The 19771-nt window shown below is 58.7% G+C and overlaps 1 protein-coding gene across 2 annotated transcripts in view; it reads right to left on the minus strand.

The window, feature by feature from the left end:
- Nucleotides 1-13725, minus strand: part of CPNE2 (copine 2) — a 38656-nt gene extending 24931 nt beyond the window's left edge. Inside the window, exons 1-2 of one of the 2 annotated variants that reach the window (XM_059667971.1) lie at nucleotides 13549-13725; nucleotides 465-682 (exon numbers count right to left, since the gene is read on the minus strand). In XM_059667971.1, coding sequence (XP_059523954.1) covers nucleotides 465-644 — 180 coding nt within the window. In that variant the 5' untranslated portion in view covers nucleotides 645-682; nucleotides 13549-13725. Of the gene's footprint in view, nucleotides 1-464; nucleotides 683-13548 lie in introns of those variants that run through there. The other variant, XM_059667970.1, reaches the window with a different exon arrangement.
- Between the last annotated feature and the right edge of the window lie 6046 nt (nucleotides 13726-19771).

The raw sequence follows: 19771 nt of genomic DNA on the forward strand, positions 1-19771 counted from the left end.
TGTGCACCGGGCCTCTAGTATATTTATAAATCTAAATCTATGAATTATAATTATAGTAATTTAAATACAAATATATTTGAAGTAATATTTAAATTTTAATTTTTTAAAATATATTTTTATTGATTTCAGAGAGGAAAGGAGAAGGAGAGAGAGACAGAAACATCAATAATGAGAATCATTGATCAGCTGCCTCCTGAACACCCACTACTGGGGATGGAGTCTGAAACCCAGGCGTGTGCCCAGACTGTGACCTCCTGGTTCATAGGTTGACGCTCAACCACTGAGCCACTCACTCCAGCCGGGTTAAAATTTACTTTTAAGAGTAACAATTTTCTAAGAAGTCCCCAGCCCACACTCCAATTACCTCCAAGGGCCTGGCCGAGAGGCCCCAGGATCCGGGAGAAGCCCCTTCCCCAGACACCTAGCCACCCCAACCCATCACAGGCACGCATGGAGGGGCTCACCTCAGTCCACCGGCCATTGTTCTCTGTGAAGAGGACGCAGAAGGGGTCGGACTTGGAGGTGACGTCCCGGTCCAGAAGGTTCTGGCCACTCACAGACAGCTCCACCTTGCACACGCAGTACTGGGAGCCTATGGGGGCGGCCCCTGCGGCTGGGGCGCCCTGACCCTGTATGTGGGCCATGGGGGGTGGCGGCGGTGGCGGCAACAGTTCCTGGCAGTCTGCGGGGATAGGAGTGGGGGGTCAGAGAGAGGGAACCGACATCTACCACACCACCTGGGTAGAAAGACAGAGGATGTGGGTAGAGAGAGATGAGGAAACGTGTGTGTGTGTGTGTGTGTGTGTGTGTGTGTGTGTGTGTGTGGCGTATATGTGGGCAAAAGATCGGAGAAAGGAGGACGCAGGAAATGAGGGACTCTGGTCAATGTGTTCAGTGTGTCTTTGGAGTTATTCTCTGCTCTGGTCAGTTTTTACCCATGAGATACACACAGGTCCAAGTTGCCCCGGTCGGATCAGCTACAAATCACACTGGTGTGGGCATCCCAGACGTTCATTTTACCAGGAAAAGCTGGGCTTCTCCCCAGCAGTTCACACGCTGGCATCCTGTGGCTAAAGTGGAGCTTGTAATGACAGGGTTCCCTTATTGCTTTGGCCACTAGGAAGCTCACTTCTGGCAACTTATCCAAAACTTGACCTTGCTCATGGTCCATCTTGCTCATCCTGTACCCCTGGCCTAAGCATGTGACTGGTGCCTAGGATGCACGCAGTATATATTCAAATAAAAATAAAAGCATGAGTGCAGGACCCTTCACTCCACAGGCCCACGCTCTATCCACTGAGCCAAACCAGCTAGGGCAAATAGAATTTTTTTTTAAAAGGCATGAGTGTATAAATCATGAACAAATAAACCCTCAGATCTTCCATGAGTTGGTCCGTATCCTCACCATAGAGTTTACCCTTTCATTGTGCACAACTTCCCAAGATTCCATGCGCTGGGTCTTATGTGCCCCTCCCACCGTCAGGCTAATGACTGGCATTGCTCGCTTTAGCAGCTCTTTCTCTCCAAGTGCAAGGCGTTCATTTGGAGCAAGGGCGGAGAAGCCCGCCTCAGGGGCGGCGGGGAGCTCTGGTCCCACAGGTCTCGGGCCCTATGGACACGCCCTCGGCTCTCTGAGCGTTAGTTTCCCCATCTGCCCACGAGACAGCAGGACACAGTCTTGGACACGCCTGTGATCAGATCTTATTTCCACTGGTACATGTTTAGCTGACACAGGCCCATCACCCTGTGGACGAGTAACTCTTACCTCAGGGGTCCTCAAACTACGGCCCGCGGGCCACATGCAAATACAAATATTGTCTTTGTCCCCGTTTTGTTTTTTTACTTCAAAATAAGACATGTGCCGTGTGCATAGGAATTTGTTCATAGTTTTTTTTTTTTAATGATAGTCCGGCCCTCCAACGGTCTGAGGGACAGTGAACTGGCCCCCTGTTTAAAAAGTTTGAGGACCCCTGTCTTACCGACGAAGGCCAGCTTCCAACTCCTTGACTACTATCTTGCCCCCTTGCTGTTGAGTAGGAAACTGAGAGGCAGGTGAGAGGAGGGTGTCCCCTTGGGGACCACGACGAATCCGACTTTCTGTGCTCTGAGCCCTGACTTCGACCTGCAGTCTCTAACCCTTCGGTCTTGTGGGGCCATTATGGCCCCATTTCCCAGAGGAGGACACTGAGGCTCACTCACTCCCGCTGGAGTGTGTACTGAGCATTGCTCGGTCCAAGCACTGTGCCAGCGCTGGGGTCCTGCAGGCACAGCCCTCGAGCTCCCATCTGGCTCAGAGAGTGGGGACAGCAGCCAGGCTTCCGGGCTGGAGTCCCTGCAGGGAGTTGGGGCTTTATTCTGAGCCTGACGGAAGCCTGGAAGGGTTTAAGCAGATAGGTGACACGATCTGCTTTCTGTTTTTAAAAGCTCCCTCTGGCCCCTGAGGGGAGAAAGGGCTGTCAGGCTAAACAGAGGCAGCAGGGAGGCTGGCGAGGAGGTGGCTGGCATCCAGGCAGCGAGGACGGAGCCACAGCGGCAGTGCTGGGCCCTCCCCCTCCCTCCTACCCTGGCATAGGCCACTCTCTGAGTGCCAGCCCCTCTGGGGGCATCAGGGCAGTCTCAGGCCGTCTGCAGGTAAGTGTGGGGCAGGCGCCAGGCCCCTGGTCCCCTCCAGACAGCGCCTCCAGGCCTGCCCGCATGAGAGGATCTGGACAGGGACAAAGCCGGAGCTCATCCCCTCCCCTTACCGTCTGTCCCTAGAGCAGTGATGGCGAACCTTTTGAGCTCGGCGTGTCAGCATTTTGAAAAACCCTAACTTAACTCTGGTGCCGTGTCACATATAGAAATTTTTTGATCTTTGCAACCATAGTAAAACAAAGATTTATATTTTTGATATTTATTTTATATATTTAAATGCCATTTAACAAAGAAAAATCAACCAAAAAAATGAGTTAGCGAGTCACCTCTGACAGGCACATCATAGGTTTGCCATCACTGGGATAGAACCTCATTATCATCACATGAGCCCGGAGCGGCAGGGCAGCGCTGCAATTTGCCGGCAGGATTTATTCTCCTCGTGTAAAAATTAGTTTCCATGGAGAGGCTGGAAGCCGCACTCCCTTTCACTACGAGCAGCTGGGTGCCGTGCCCAGTGGGGGAGGGGTGAGCATGACCCCCGGAGGGTGGGGGAGAGCCATGTCCAAAATGGACATCTTGCCTTGTGGCTGAGAGAATGCCTGCTTATGCCAGAGGCGGGGGTGGGGCATGACAGTCACCCATTCTACAGATGAGGAAACTGAGGCCGAGAGAGAACAGAAGTCATCTGCCCGAGGTGGCAGCGCCAGGAAACAGCAGAGGCAGGATGTGGGCAGGGTCTCCAGACGCCCAGACCAACGCTGGGCTTTCTATATACCAGGGTGGGGGCACTGGGACCCAGCTGGGCAGAGCTGGGGAGTCAGCCAGGCGAAAGGCTAAGAGGGGCGCAGGGTGCCCAAGGTCAGCAGTTTCTCTAGGGTCACCCTGTCTATACCCCTGCATCTCCCATCATCACTGATGGGGTGCATTCCAGCTCCCCACCTCCTCTCCACCTCACAGGCCCCCTTCCTGGCATGCTAGATGCCACCTGGGCCCCCGTTCCCCCTGCTGCCAAGTCAGACAGCTCTGTTTTCATCCTGAGGGGTCCCAGGGACACACACTCAGGTCCGTGCACTTCCTTGCACATGTATACACGTGTGTATGGTCACATAGGCACGTACACACATGTCCCCGAAGAGCACATGCAAAGGTGTACTCTAGTATGAACACTCTGGGGCCACTTCTCCCCTCCCCCCACACCCGGTCCAAGTCACCATCATCACTCACCTGTCCTCCTGCCCCTCACTGGCTGGGCCTGGCTGAGGGCAGAGGCAGGAGGGCAGGTCACAGGGAGGGTTGGCTGGGCTGGGCTCCCTGAGCCACTGCCACTCCCTAGATCAGCTCCCAGGCCCCAGAGTGAGCGAGTGAGCTGAGCCAGTCAGCGATGGGTGGGCAGGGCGCTCCTCCCCCAGCTTGGGGCAGGTCCCCCAGCCCCAACTCACCCTCTGCCTGGAAGCCTCTGGATCCCCGAAACGGGGAGCACATCATGTCCAGAGTTGGGGCGGGCCTGGTCAGAGTGGGCCCCTTTGCGCCAGCCCAGCGGTGGGCAGGCGGGCAGGCGGGACCCGGGGGCCTGACGCAATGGAAAAAGAAACCACAGCTCAGGCTGGCTGGGCCCCCTCCCCTCCTACTCCAGCAAAGAGGGCAGGCGGGCAAGGTGTCATTAAGGGAGGGCTGGGCCTGCCATGCGAGATGGAGACGCTGCTGGGTGCAGCACCCACCCCACAGGTAATTTGAGGTTTCAGGCTGGAAGGGGGCACGGGGAGCCAGGGCCTGCTCACAGATGGTGCTGACTCCTGGCCCAGATGGGCACAGGCCTTCCGGGGTGACTGGACCCCCAGGGAAGCGGCTGGAAGGCAGGGAAACAAATTAGTAGTCTCTTTTACAGATGGTTCACTGAGGCAGAGAGAAGGCAGGGCTTAGGGATTCCCATTCAGTCACTCAACGGACATTCCTGCGCTCCCTGCAACGAGCAGCAATAAGCAAGACACAGGTGTTGGCCCCCACAGGGTCCACAGGCCCCAGCTCAGAGGACATCTTAGGCAGAAGGACAGCATTGAACCACAGGTCCAGAATATTCTGGTTTTAGCCAGCCACCTCAGGACCCATCCCCTTGACCTCTCTCTCTCCTTCACCCCCTTATCCCACTGCTGCTGCCGATTCCACCTCCAGCTGCAACCTCATCTCCCATGTCCCTGCCTTGGCCCAGCCAGGCCCCGTCATCTCACGCTCAGCCATGCACTGGCCCATGACAGTCCCAACTCTCTGCCACACCAGAGCCAGGGGGAATCTTTAAATATTCAAATCAGATGCTACCACAGATCTACCTGGAAACCTTCCAGTGGCTTCCCCCCCAACCCCCGACCTGACGTGACCCCACCTCATGCCACCTTCCCCTCGCTGCTCCCTCTGTTCCAGAGACACTGGCCTCCCCGCTCTGCAGACAGAACCTGCTGGCACCGTGCAAAGGTTAGGAACACGGACTCTGGACTCAGACAGCCCAGGCTCTGCTCACCTGCTGCACGACCTCAAGCAAGTTTCCCCTCCGTAAAACAGGAACAATGAGAGTGCTTTCTTGGGGCATTGTGAGGATTAAGTGAGGCACAGCCCTCAGAACACTACATAACGTGTGTTCTTATCCGTGATTCTTGATGTATGGGCGGGGGGAGGGGCAGGTCAAAACCTCAGGAGATGTGCGAAGTGCATGGTTTATGTAATGGGGGCAAGGAGTTTAAACTGGTTGAGAAATGTGGCTCTGGGCTCCCCTTCTCAGCTGGCAGGGATGCCAAGGTGATGCACAGTGGGGCAGGGGCAGGGAAGGAGTAAGAGGCTCAGACCCGCACCCACAAGCCCTCCAGGGTGCTACACTCCTGGGCTGTGGCCGCCAGCACCCTCAGGGCTGCTGGGTCCTCGCCCCACAAGTCCTGCTCAGTGGGATCTAATCACTGACAGCAGAGGCCCCGGGGTGGCCCTAGGCTCTCCCTGCTCCAAATGCAGCTCCCAGATGGGCAGCCTCAGGGTCCCCGCCCAGACGGGCTCAGTCGGAGCCCCTAGACTGGCACGGATCTCCCAGTGCCTCCACAAGCGCCTGGTGATCCTGCAGAGAGCTAAGTGCACCCAAAGCCCAGGCCTGTGAGTTCACAGCCTCCGGCCTAGACGGTAACACTCTGTCAGCCGGAGCCCCGATAAACCAGATATCGGTCCCACGGGTCCTGGTGGCTGCATGTACTGAACCGGCAGGGTTTTAACATGTCTTGAATGAGTCTAGATCTAAGGTATCTCCTTCACCCCACTTCCCAGATGAGAAGATCCAGGAAGACAAATGACTGACAGCAGGGTTTTCCGGAGGAAACAGAACTGATAGGATATCTAAATAAGCATATATGTATACTTTAAATATATTTTTATTGATTTCAGAAAGGAAGGGAGAGGAACAGAGAGAGAGAAACATCAATGATGAGAGAGAATCATTGATCAGCTGCCCTCCTGCCTGCCACTGACTGGGGATCAAACCCGCAACCCAGGCATGTGCCCTCGACCGGAATCGAACCTGGGACCCTTCAGTCCGCCGGCTGATGCTCTATCCACTGAGCCACACCAGCTAGGGCTCGAAATATAGTTTAAGGAATTGGCTCAGGTGATCGTGGGGCCTGGCAAGCGGAAATCTATGGGCCAGACAGGAGGTTGGGAATTCGGGGGACTGTTGAGATAGTGGTCTTGACTCCGAAATCTGCAGGGCAGGCCAGGCAGCCCGGAAATTGGGCAAGGTTTCTGTGTTGCAGTATTGACGCTGAATTCCTTTTTCTTGGCGAAACCTCAGCCTTTGCTTTTAAGGCCTTCCAATGATCGGAGGAGGCCCACCACACAGTGAAGGCAGGTGCCTGTTTCTCGGTCTGGGTGCTGCTAACACAGGTGTTTGGGGTTTACGAACGGACATTGAGTTGTACCTGTGGGAAATCTGCTCGATTTTGTAGGTTGCACTTGAATAAAATGTTAAAAATAACTCAGGGACTCCCCTATAAAGTCCCTCCTGAGCCCCAGTCATTTACGACGTCCCCATATTGTGAACACCAGCTTAGGAAAAGTCACCCTCGCTTGAGCTTAAAGATGGGACTGAATCTTATTTTCATCTCTCTTGTTCCTAGCACAGAGGCAGAGCATGGAAGCCAGACAAACGTTTGTTGAAAGTGAGGAAGAATGCCCGGCCAGTATGGCTCCGTGGTTGAGCGTCAACCTATGAACCAGGAGGTCATGGTTCGATTCCCGGTCAGGACACATGCCTGGGTTGTGGGCTCGATCCCCAATGTGGGGTGTGCAGGAGGCAGCCAATCAATGATTCTCTCTCATAACTGATGTTTCTATCTCTCTCTCCCTTTCTCTCTAAAATCAATAATATATATATATATTTAAAAAGAGTGAGGAAGAGTGAAGGGGAAAGAACCAAAGCATCTTGGAATGATCAGAATCATGGATTCTTGGAATCTCTTGTGCTGAAAGGTTTTAACATTTACCTGGTCCCACCTTCCAGCCACAGTCCCATCACCCCAACCTCCCACAGCCCTGGGTCTCTGGGGGAGGGGTGCACCCCAAGCTGCTCATACTCCCTGGGCCTCCCCGTGTACCTAATGCTGCTGGCTCCTGCCAGGCAGGCACAGCCCCCAGAGAACAGGCGGGTGCTCTCATCAAGGTGGGGGGCGGCATCTCGACTCCAATCACCGCTCCACCTTCGCTGAGGCACTGGCTGCTGCTCAGAAGACACCGAGATCCCGACAGGCAGCCGGGCCATTATGGGGATAAATATAGACACAGCCGCACGCACGGGAGGAGGCTGTGGCAGGGATGGCCCCATGCCCCCTGAGGCCCCGGCTTCCACCAGACCACACCCAGGAGGAGGCTCTTCTCTGGATCCCCCTTCTAAGCACAAGCTCTGCCTCTGGGGGTGGGGGTCCCCGGGGCGCTGGGTTCAGACCTGCTTCTGCCACAGCCTCCCCGTCCAGCCTCGCAGCCTCGGCTCCTTCACCTCCCGCTTCCCAGGAAACACCACGGGGAAGGGCGTGGATGTGCTCTGGGGTTCGGAGAGCACTTCAGGGACCTTGGGGTGGGGCGGGCCTGGCCAGGCTCGGAGGGTGGACCAGCTAATGGATGGAGGGCATGGTGACTGTGACCATGGGCCAAAGTCTGGCTTCATTCAAAGGGGGCTCTGGGGCAGCCTCAGACCGGGGACTGGGGCACAGCCCTGTGGCTCTACCCTGTGGTGCCCCCCACCCCCAGGGGACTACCATGGGGAGGCCTAGGGGACAGGGGCTCCCAGCGCTGTGAGAGCTCCCGCAAGTCCCTCCGCAAGCCCCTTCCCCTCTCTGTGCCTGGTCCCCTGACTGTCAAGGGCTTGGGCTCCTTCCAGCCCTGGGGACTCTAACACAGGGACCTTGGGGTGGGGTGGCCCCGGCTTCCAGCCCCGCGTCTCCGGGTGAATGAGGCCTGAGAGTCGTCTGTGCCTGAATCCCCGCCGCGTTCCCCGAACCCGCAGCCTCTGCTCGCATCCCCCGCAGATGGGATCTCCTGCCTTTTGTTAATGGCTCCTGGCAGCGAGCTGGCTTTCACGCCAGCCACCCACAAACACCCTGCTACGCTGAAAAGCACCCACCGCCCCGTCTCACCCAGTGAGCAGGGGTCACTCTTGCACCCCAGGCAAGAGGCCCACACCCGGGCCCCAGGCCCTCCTTGGCAAGTCCTTCTGCACAAGGACACCGCCATCTGCTCTCCAGCTCCGGGCTCCCTGCAACCCGGCAGATGGGCCCTGCGAGTATCGCCCCATTTTACAGGTCAGAGAACTGAGGCACATAGAGGTGATGCCACACCTGCCCATTAGGGGCTGAATTGTGTCTCCCCCCCACCCCCGCCCCAACGAAAGGATATGTTGGGATCCTAACCCCCAGGACCTCAGAATGTGGTCCTATTTGGAAGTGGGGGCAGTGCAGATGTAACTGGTTAAGATGAGGTCACCCTGGAGGAGGGTGTGTCCATAATCCCATGTGACTGGCGTCCTTAGGGAAGGACGGCGTGAGACACGGAGGGAAGGCAGCCGGGAGAAGGAGGCTGGGGGTGGGGTGACGCGGCCACCAGGTAAGGGATGCCTGCCGCTACCAGAAGAGCGAGGAAGGACCTTCCCCTAGAGCCTCGAGGGAGCACGGCTCTGTCAACACCTTGACTTTGGACCTCTAGCCTCCAGACCACGAGAGAGGACATCTCCGTTGTTTTAGACCCTCCAGGTGGCGGTGCTTTGTTAGGGCAGCTCTGGCAGCGTCACTCAACTAGTCCGAGGCAAACCAGACACCAGGCAGCTTGGCGCCCTTCCCTGCACACTGCTCCCCTCCCAGGGGCCACGGGTGTGACTCAGAAAGCCTGCTGGGGCCCAGCAGGAGCGGGGCTGGACAGCATCACCTGCTGGGAGCTGAGTACCCGTCCTGTGCTGGGACAGCCAGGGCACAGCGGGCAGGCCCCAGGCCCAAGAGCCCCCGAAAGAGGCGGAGCTGGGCTGTGGGGAGAATGGGGTCCTGGGACACACTGAGCATGTTCCCATCCCAGGGCCTCTGCATGTGCTGTTTCCTCTCCCTCATTCATTCATTCACTCACTCATTCATTCACTCATATCCGCTGCTGGGCAGCAAGTGAGCTGAGATACAGCCACGAAGGAGAGGCCAATGCCAAGCTGAACGTCCCAGCTTCAATATCACTGTCTCCCCCTCAAGAGGCCCCCCTGACCCTCAGGCACCCCTGCCCATCGCAGTGACTTCACTCCCCTTCGTTCTCCTCATGGCATTTCCCCCAGCGGCAGCTTGCCTCCTGCCTGTCATCTGCTTGTCTGCCCTGTCTCCACACTCCACGCGGAGCTCCGTGGTTGCACCCTCAGCACAGTCCCCGGCCCAGAGAAGCTGCGATTATTTGATGAGTGATAGCCAATGCCCGTACTATGCGGGCCCCACAGCCACAGGTGGGAGAGGAATGGGAGCACCTGTGCACTGCCCTCTCCCGTTCACAAGCCCTCTCACAGCTGCTGCAGAGCCCGGGAAGGAAGCAGTGGGGAGCACTCCTGCCTCAAGAGCCCCATCTTCTAGTGGAAGAAACTGAGGTCAGCCCGGCCGGCGTGGCCCAGTGGTTGAAGCAAGTTGATGTGGTCAGGGTTTCGATTCCCGGTCAGGGCACATGCCCGAGTTTCGGGCTCGATCCCCAATAGGGGACGTGCAGTTGATCAATGATTCTCTCTCATTATTGTGTTTCTATCTCTCTCCCCCACTCCCTTCCTCTCTGAAATAAAAAAAAATATATTTTTTTTTAAAAGAAAAGAAACTGAGGTCAGAGAGGTTAAGAGACTTGGTCACACAGGGTGATTCTCCCCGGACATCTCCGTCCCCCAGGTACGACAGGTGATACCCCACCCAGGGCAGCAGCCACCAGCCCCGAGTCAGTGCCAGGAGGACCCCACCTTCTTCCAGACACACACCGTTCCCTGATCCCCCGTGGCCAGCACTTGTCCCTTCTCCATCGGTGAGTCCACGCCCTCTGACGGTCCCCCAGCGCTCAGCATGGTGAGATGGGCATCCCTCCAGAGACCCAAAAGGGCAAACTCATGATTCTGCCACGCTCCGTCACCCGACCTCCCAGCCCATTTGACCGGAGGTACAAGGAGGGACAGAACCGGTCACTCGGTTTACATCTGCCAGGCACCTATCTCAGAGCAGGACAAGGCCCTGAACCAGCCAGACCCGGCCCTCGCCACTCATGGAGCTGACACCCTGACACCCAAACGAACAAATCAGATGATGGTAGAGCCGGCGAATCCCCAGAAAAAGGAAGCAAGTTGATGTGGCCGTGAGTGAGGGCTGGTCTCATGCCGGACCCTGGAGGAAAGTGTGGCCAGGGCCAGGGGAGAAGCCCTCCGGGGTACAGAACAGCACACTCGAGGCCACCGGGAGCGCAGGCGGGTGGCCAGGGAGGGCACAGGACAGCGGGCTGAGAGCCAGGAGGCACCTCGGACCCTGACTCAGTCCTCGGGAACAATGGAAATGCAGGAAGAAGCCCGACTCCTCTGGGGACCCTGTATTCTCCCTCCTGGACAGTGAGGGTGGGACAAGATCGCCACCATCTCCAGTGGCTGCTCCCCAGCTCCCAAGACCCCCCCTCCCTGTGTCCAGCAGGGGGCTGCGCAGGAGTGGGGGGCTGGACTCCTGAAAAGATTGCCCCTGACTCGGCAGCCCCTGTAGGGGAGGGAGGAGACCCCAGGGAGACCTGCATCAGGCAGATGGGACCCTGGGGCCTCTCAGTAGGGGACCTTACCTGGCGACAACAACGCTCCCTGCTCTGCAGGAGGGAGGGAATTCTCAGAGGACGCTCTTTGCTCTTCGATGTGCTCACTCCTTTCAGCCCAGAGAGGCCGCCCCGAGGAGGGGAAATGGGAGCCCTCGACTGAACGACCCCACCCCCTCCCCGTGGGCATCTCTGGGCATCTCCCCATGGTGGCACCTTCCCACTCTGCCTCTGCCCCTGGCACAGCCCCAAGTCGAACATCTGGATCCCGAAGTGCCTCACTCCAGGGAGGAGGTGGGCGAGGGAGGAGCGGAGAAAACCCCAGAAGGAATCCCAAATGCAGTCAGTTACCCACCTCGGGCGCACTAACATCCCCATGAATACGACACCGGCGGCCAATGGTTACTGAGCGCTAGCTCATGGTGGACCAGTCCCAGCGCCGGCCTATGAGCCCCGCCCGTGCCATCGAATTCCATCCTCGCACCTCCCGGTAGAGTATTGTTCTCATGACTTTACGGGCATAGAAACTGACGCTCTCCCCAGACCCTCTTCTTATGACCCTGAGTTTTGTTTCGTTTTAAATATTTTAAGTTGATTTTTAGAGAGAGGGGAAGGGAGAGAGACGAGAGATAGAAACGCCGATGAGAGGGGAGCATCATTCATTGATTGGCTGCTTCCTGCACGCCCGCCACGGGGCAGGTGCCCTGGCCGGGAATCCAACTGGTGACCTCTTGGTTCCTGGGTCGACGCTCAACCATTGAGCCACACCAGCTGGGCTCTGACCCTGAGTTCCCTTGAAACCCCACCAGAGACACCGGCTTCATGAAGCGCACCCCACTTTGCAGGACACCTGCCCCCCCGTGCCCCTGGTTCCGGCTCCCAGCAGCCCTGTAAACTGACTGTCATACTCTGCTTCATTTTACAGATGGCAACCCGCCCCCCAGCCCAAGGCACACAGACAGGAAGTGGCAGCGGCTGAGAAGGACCCTGTGTCCACAGTCTTAGCCCCAGGTTCTTTGCACGAAGAAATTTGCCTGGGTGACCCCTCCCGCTCCGGCCAGTATGTTGCCTGCCCACCGGGGGCGGTGACAGGCTCACGGGGTCACTGGGCCAGTGCCAGAGGGACTGCAATGAAGCCTCCGCGTCCTGTTGGCTCCAGCCTCCCGGCGCAGGCCTGGACCGTGTGCCCATTTCACAGATGAGGACCGGGACTCGGAGGGGAGGAGGGTCTGCGTGGGGGGCAGCACTGCTGGGTGCGTGTTCAGACCCAGGTCTCCCAAAGCTACCCAGCAGGGCTGGCCACACAGGCTGCAGCCTGGAAGGTTACAGCTCCTCCCCCCAGTGACTGAAGTTGTGGGTGCCCCAAGAACCAGAAAAAGCCCCCCTCCACCCGTGACAGCCCACAACCCTAGGCAAGCAAAAACTAAGCTAAGTGCATGCCCAGCCGTGGTGGCTCAGTGGTTGAGCATCAACCTATAAGCCAGGAGGTCACGATTCCATTCCCCGTCAGGGCACATGCCCGGGCTGCCGGCTCAATACCCAGCAGGGGGCCTGCAGGAGCTGGAGGTAGCTGGATCCATGATTCTCTCTCATTATAGATGTTTCTAACTCTCTCCCTCTCCCTTCCTCTCTGAAATCAATAAAAACATATTTTAAAAAAAGACTAAGTACAGATAAAACAAAAGGCCTCTCAGATCTCTGCCCTTGTCACTACCCCCAATACATAACAGGGCTGGGGGGGGGGGGGCAGGGGGTGTCACAGGCAGCAAGAGGAACCCCAAATGGCTACCAGAGCCCTGGGTTCCAGGGCCACCTGAGACCCTGGGCAAGTCACACCCTCCCTGGACGCAGACCCTTCCCCAAAGCGGGGCTGGGGAATGGGGTGGGAGGTGGCGGCTGGAGGCTGGCTGGGAAGAGAGGGAAGGGGGAAGACTCCTCTGTGTTCGGCGGCAGCGCTGCCATGGGAGCGGGTAACAGGAAGGAAGAAAGAGCATTTCTCCGTCCCCCCCCCAACACACAGGTGTCAGACAGCTTTGGCGAAAAAACTAGTTTGCAAACACACTCGACTTCTAGGAAGCTGTCAGCTCCACTCCCTCTCCGCTCCCCCTTCGGGGCTGGGAACTGGCTCTCGGGCAGCTCCCTGGGGTGCGGGTGGGTGGGGGTGTTGGGGGCAGGGTACGAGGGTGAGAAGAGGGGCCCGTGCCAGGCAAGAGCCAGCCCGACCTCAAGTCTTCGGCGACGGCAACGGGGTCTCCACTGATGGACGCCCCCAGGCCCCTCGGGAAGGTTAGGAGGGTCCCTAAAACGGCGGGGCTCTGACCCCCGAGGGCGCACCCCACCTCCGGCCCCCGCCGGGCCCCGCCCCCCAGGCCGCCCCCTGCCCTCGGCGGAGCGGGTGAAGCCGGAGCGCCCCCGAGTGGCCGGGTCGGAGCTGAGTCACCCCAGAGCCGGAGTCCGGGTGCGCGCGGTGGCGGGGCTCGGGGCACCGCCGGCCCCCGAGGCGGAACCCAGCTTCCTCCCCACCCGCCCGAAGCCGAGCCCCAAGGCCGAACTTGAGCTCTGGCCGGGGCGCCCCGCCCGCCCCGCCCGCCCCGCCCGCCCGGCCCCACTCACCGCGGGTCCCGGGGCGCCGCCGCCCTCACTGCGCGGCCGCCGCTGCCCGCGCTCCCGGGCGCCGGGGCATCGCCGGCTCCGCTGCTCGGCCGGGCCCGCGGGCGCCGGACGGCTCAGGGCGCTGCCCGCGCGGCCGTGGCCAGCTCCGTGCGCTCCCGCCGCTCGGGGTCCGGTCCTTCCCCGGGGCCGGGCGGGCGACAGCCGTGGCTCGGGCTCCGCCCCCGGCCGAGGGGCGGGTGTGGGGAGGGAAGCGGGGAGGCGAGGCGGGCGCTTCCTGGAGGGTGAGCGCTCCCAACGGGCGTGGCGGGGACACTGTCCCGCCCGCCGCCCGCGGCTCCCCGCCCGCGGTGGGCGCGCCCTGGCCCTCGGGGCTCTCCGCGCCGCGGGGCCCGAAGGTTCGAGGCCGGAATCCGGGGTCCGATGGCGCCTGGCTGGGAATCCGGGGTCCGATGGCGCCTGGCTGGGGCTCCGCGGACCCGAACGCCGCTGCTCGGCACCCTCCCGAGGCCGCGGGCGCCCCGAGTTCGGAACGGCGTGCGCTCAGGGCGCCGCCTGCGGCCTCGAGCCCCAGGGCTGAAGGGCTCCGCGCCGCGCCCTCGGGGTGGGGGTGGGGGTGGGGGGACACCGCAGGGCTGGCCTCGGGGCAGCACGGGGACCGCAGTGTTTTCTTTTCTTTCCGATAGTAAAAGAGCTGGGCATTTTCTTGCCTCCGGAGACTGGGAAGAGGACACGTATTCCTCCGACCAAGCAGACAGACGCCGTTTGAACGGTGCCCGGAGCTCGTCCGTCAGGAGGGGGCCAGGAGGCGGGTCCCGGAGACCCTGGCGCTGAAAACCCCTTTTGGGAAGGCCTTCATTTCAGAAACGAGGCGTCCATTTAAGAATGCGGGGCGTTCACGCTGCCCGCCACTCAGCGGGGTTGATGTGCCCACCCCCCATTCATTGTCTCAGACGACCGAGCCTCATTGCACCGGATCCTGGGGGGAGAAGCTGTCCCCAGACCTCAAGGCCAGGTCCACAGCCCGTGGCCCCGAGGCCCTCGAGGCCCTGAGAGTTCACTTGCGGCGCTGGGGTTGTGGGTCTGCATTTCAGGCAGGTGAGGGTTAACCTGGAGTCTCACCCGCAGCCTGCAACCTTCCTTCACATCCGAGCCACTGGCCTTTGCTGCCTTAGAGGGGCGGCCACTGAAAAGCCCTGGGGCTCTGGGCTGGCTTCGCTCTCCGCCTGCCTGCTCCCCATCCACCCCCCCTTTCTCCAAGCTCTCCTCATCTCTCTTCCACCCAAAGGCCTCAAAGCCCTCAGCCCAGTAACCGAGCCAACCAACCTAGAGACCCCAGCTCCAGCCCCACCTCCTCCAGGAAGCCCTACCTGATTGAACCCCTCTCCTCTCCTTGCTGCAAAGCAGGAAGGCCAGTCAGGGAGATGGACAATGGTGAACCCAAGCAGAGTCCCTCCCCTCAAGTCGCTCACCTGCCCTCCTAACCCCTCCCACCCCAGGGGCAAGCCCTATGACCCAGGCAATCATATTACCAGGTGAAAAGTGCAAAGGTTGGAGGTGGGGTGGCACAGAAGACCCCCTCAGCTATGGGGTCAGTGAGGCTCCCTCTAGGAGACCCGGGGATGAGGTAGTTGGGCCTGCCCAGGGGCAAGACCATCCCTGGCCAAGGGGACAGAGAATAAAGGCCAGAGGTTACAGCAATTCCGCTCCTAGACATCTACCCGAGGGAAATGAAGACATGTGGCCACACAAACGCTTGTCCGTGAACGTTCATTGCAGCAGGATTCAGAATAGCCAAAACGCGGACACGACTCAAATGCCCACCAACCAAGGAAGGGCTAAACATCGGCGGCCCAGCCATCCATGGAGCGTGACTCAGCCACAGACAGGTCTGATGTCCACGCCATATGGATGCACTCTGAAGACGTAAGTGAAAGAAGCCAGTCACAGAAGACCACAGACGCATGATTCCACGTCTGAAATGCCCGCCCTAGACCCGTCCACAGAGACGGAAAGCGGACAAGCGGTCGCCTGGAGCTGGCGGGGAGCGTGGGGAGCGATTGCTGCTGGTCTGAGGTTTCTTGGGGGATGATTAAAAATGTTCTAAAATCTGATCCTAGTGGCGGTTGCACAAAAATGGAGGTATTCTCGAGACCATTGACTTGGATACTTTCAAGGGGTGCCTGCTACCGCCTGGGAGTCACATCTCAATAAAGCTGTGCGAACAAATGTCGGGGGTCAGGAGAGCCCGGAGGTCAGTGGCTTAAGTCCAAGTGCCCAGGAGAGTGGATTTACACCGTCCTCTCTTCACACACGACACCAGGCCGCTACGGCCAGAGGTCGGAGGCAGTCTCTCCTGACCCTGGTGGAGGCCTCTCTGCAGAAGCGGGCGGGCGGCCTGAATTTCCCTAACTAGGCCTATCTCCGGGCGTATGTGTGTGTGTGCGTGCGTGCGTGCGTGCGTGCGTGCGTGCGTGTGTGTGTGTGTGTGTGTTTTGTGTGAAGCACCTGCCATCTGGGTATTTGTGTCCACGTTCCAGGCTGTCCGGACAAACAGGCCAGGATAACAGGGCTGCCTGTACACACACTTCAGTGCGCTGCGGGTGTGGGGGAGGGGGAAGGATGGAGGGCGACACGGTATTTATCACACATCACCCCGAACCCAAGCATCTCTCACGGCTCCGGAGGCCGCCTGGGCTCTGCGAGGGCAGTTCTGGTTCAGGTTTGCTCGCACGGCTGACGCCAGAAGATGACAGGGGCTGGAGCTCTCTGGGAGGTTTTCTCACACGTCTGGCCGTCGGGGCTGCTATCAGCTGGGACCACAGCTGGAATTGTCAGCTGGAACACCGACCCGGTCAGCCCCAGCCTGGCCCTGGAGATCTGTGTTGGGGACGGGGGGTAGGGTGGTGGACTGGGGGGTCCAGGAGACTGACGGTCCCAATCCAGTGACTGGACCTGGGGACCCCACTGGGCCTTGGTTCTCTTCTGAAGGCTCCTCTGCTGTGACTTTCTCGCCTGGGGCAGAGGTCGGCTCCTGGGCAGCCAGGCCGGGCTCTGCCCGTGTGGGATAAGGAACAAGGCGTGGCTGCCAAGGGCCACGTGAGGAAGGACTCCAGCTCCCAGGGCTGGGAGACGCATGGGTGGGGGCGGGGATGCGAGCAGGACCTGGCCCGGAAACTTCCTCAGCTCAGCCCAGCCCTGGGAAGAGCTTTACCAAACCGGCCACTGCGAGGTCTTTTCCAGGAAGCTCCGGATGTGTCCCAAGGGTGTGTCCAGCTGTGGCTGGGGCCGCCACCCGGAGGCCTGGCCTTAGCCATTCAGCGGTGGGGCTGGGGCTGGGGCAGAAGCAGGGCCTGGAAGGGTGCACAGCCCTCCCACCTTGCCCAGCACCCTGCTCTCTGATCACACAGACCCACAAACCAGTTCAATCCCCAGCCTGGACCACCCCAACATCCTCCTTTCCTTCTCCCTCCAGGGTTGGAACCTGAGCTCCACTGAATAGTGGCTGTGTGACCTTGGGCAGGTCTGGCTCCTCTCCGGGCTCATCTGTGAAACGGGGAGATTGTTGCTGAGATTGTGGGGAAGGGTCGAGACTAGAGGAAACCACAGACGGTTGAAGCACTACACAACTATAACCAGGTGAGGCAGGCGACAGGAGTCAGACCCTCCCCGAGGGAGCGCAGGGTGAACCGGAAGGTCGGCTTTGAGCTGGAGAAAGTGGGTCCTTGTGCCCTTTCTCATTTTGCTCATCTCCTCACTGTACAGATGAGAAGCTGGGGCTGCATGTGTGGGAGTAAGAGCCTCAACGTTTGAAAGCTAAGAGAGTAGATCCTAAGACTTTTCATCTCAAGGAAAAAAACATGTTTCCTTTTATTTCTGTGTCTATGTGAGATGATGGATGTCTGTTGTAGGCAGTTGGACAGATATAAGCAGAGCAAGGACATGTACAGAAGGTCACCAGGGCCCTAACCGGTTTGGCTCAGTGGATAGAGCGTCAGCCTGCGGACTGAAGGGTCCCAGGTTCGATTCCGGTCAAGGGCATGGACCTTGGTTGTGGGCTCATCCCCAGTAGGGGGTGTGCAGGAGGCAGCTGATCGATGTTTCTAACTCTCTATCCCTCTCCCTTCCTCTCTGTAAAAAATCAATAAAATATATTTTTAAAAAAAGAGTCACCAGGGCAGGAAGCTAAGGGCAAATGTGAGACGGGACCTTGACCCTAAGGTGACCTTTCCTCCCCTAGCACATCACTGGTCATGAGTTTGGGACCCCCTGACCGTTCGTCCCTGGAGATAACATCTAGGCTGCACTGTATTTCAGCTCCGGGCCCCTAGAAGCAACAACACCAGCCAGGGCTGACCGCAGGCCCTGGTGCTGGCCAGTCAGTCAGCAGAGGCCACCACCCTGAAAGGACTCACCTGGAAAACTGCTGAATGTTCCATTGAGGCCTCCCGCTGCCGACAACATGTCAACTAAACTTCTTGTGAGAATCATTGCACAATGCACGGACGTCAAACCGCTATAGGCAGTTAGACACACGCGAGCAGAGCCAGGACGATGGGCCAGGTCCAGAAGGTCACCCAGATGGAAAGGCCCAGAGATAACATCTAAGCCTCAGTTGTCTTTTAGTTCCAGTCCCAGGTAAGCAACCAAACCAGCCAGGGCTGACCTAGGACCAGCTGCATCAAATAACGACCCCTGCCCTGGTGCTGCCAATCAATCCTCGGGCAGGAGAATCTCCTCCCCAAAGTGTAAATCGACTCCCCAGTAACACTAAGATTTATAACACAGCTGGTCTCTACCAGGTTGCAAGCCTACTCGGACCGAGGGAAGACCACCTCTAGACGCCACCGCCACCCCCTTCCATGCCCAGGCCCCACCGTCCCTCCGACAGAGAGCAAGGATCTCTTGGCTCTGAAATAAAATGCCCCCCCTTTCAGCAGGAAGCGGCTACAAAAGACCCCGATGCCCCTTTTCTCGGAGAGATTTCAGAGCCAGGATCCTTGCGGGGGGGATGCTGTGGGCAGTTAGACAGACATGAGCAGAGCCAGGACGATGGGCCAGGCGCAGAGGTCAGTAGGGCAGAAAGCAAAGGACAAATGTAGGGGGACCTCGCACCCGGGGTCCTTTCCTCCCCTTGCATATCTCTGACCTTGCAATCTCGGTTGGGACCCCCTGACCGTTCCTTCCTGGAGATAACATCTAGGCCTCAGTTGGTTTTCAGCTCCGGGCTCAGATAAACAACAAAAGCAGCCAGGGCTGACCTCAGGCCCAGCTGCCCTGGTGCCGGCCAACCAATCAGTGGAGACCACCGCCCTGAATGGGCCCACCTGGCCAGCTGCTGAATGTTCTATCGAGGCCTCCCCCTGGGTCCGCCCCTAAAATCCCAGCCCTTAAGACCCTTAGGATGGAGGAGCCATGTGTTCTCCCTCCAGGGAGCACACCCTTCCCTCTCCCTCCCTCCTTTCCCTTCCCCCTCCCCTCGCCCTCCTCGGCACCTTACCATTCGCTTCCTGGCCCCCAAGCTCCAAGGGCCCTTCCTTTACCGCTGGAACCTGTTTGCCAAGCCCATTTCCTCCAGGAATTACTTCTTCTACCTTGTAACTTACCCAACAGATGTTCTCTTACAGGTTGGGTCTAGACTTTGAATTCTCTCCTAGCCAGAGCCCAAGTACCCAGGTTGCTGAACCCAGGTTTGGTCTGACCCCACTGGTCAGACACCTTCCTGCTGCCTACAACACAACCATGTTGTTCCCTAAACTTACAGGGTGTGTGTTGATTATATCTCGGTAAAACTGGGGTGAGGGCTGGGGGCGGGGGGAGGAGTAGGGGAGAAAAGTCACAAAGGTATGAGCCAGGAGGTCACGGTTCGATTCCCAGTCAGGGCACATGCCAGGGTTACATGCTGGATCCCCAGCAGGGGGCGTGCAGGAGGCAGCCGATCAAGGATTCCCTCTCATCATTGATGTTTCTCTCTCTCTCTCTCCCTCTCCCTTCCTCTCTGAAATCAATAAAGATATATTTTAAGCAACAAAGGAAAAGAAAGAGTCCAGCCCTCCAAGCAGGCAGGCGGCAAGAGAGGCAGGTTCTTAATAAAATGGACGAGGGGAGAGCCCGCCGGCCCGAGGCTGACAACACTGGGACTTCTCCGGGCGGCTGCTGAAAGGGTCCCGGAGCTGAGAGCCTGGGCGGGGATGGAAGGGAAAGGAGAGGGGAAAGTAAAACGCAT

The sequence above is a fragment of the Myotis daubentonii genome, chromosome 15 (assembly GCF_963259705.1).
Source record: "Myotis daubentonii chromosome 15, mMyoDau2.1, whole genome shotgun sequence".
Taxonomy (NCBI): Eukaryota; Metazoa; Chordata; class Mammalia; order Chiroptera; family Vespertilionidae; genus Myotis; species Myotis daubentonii.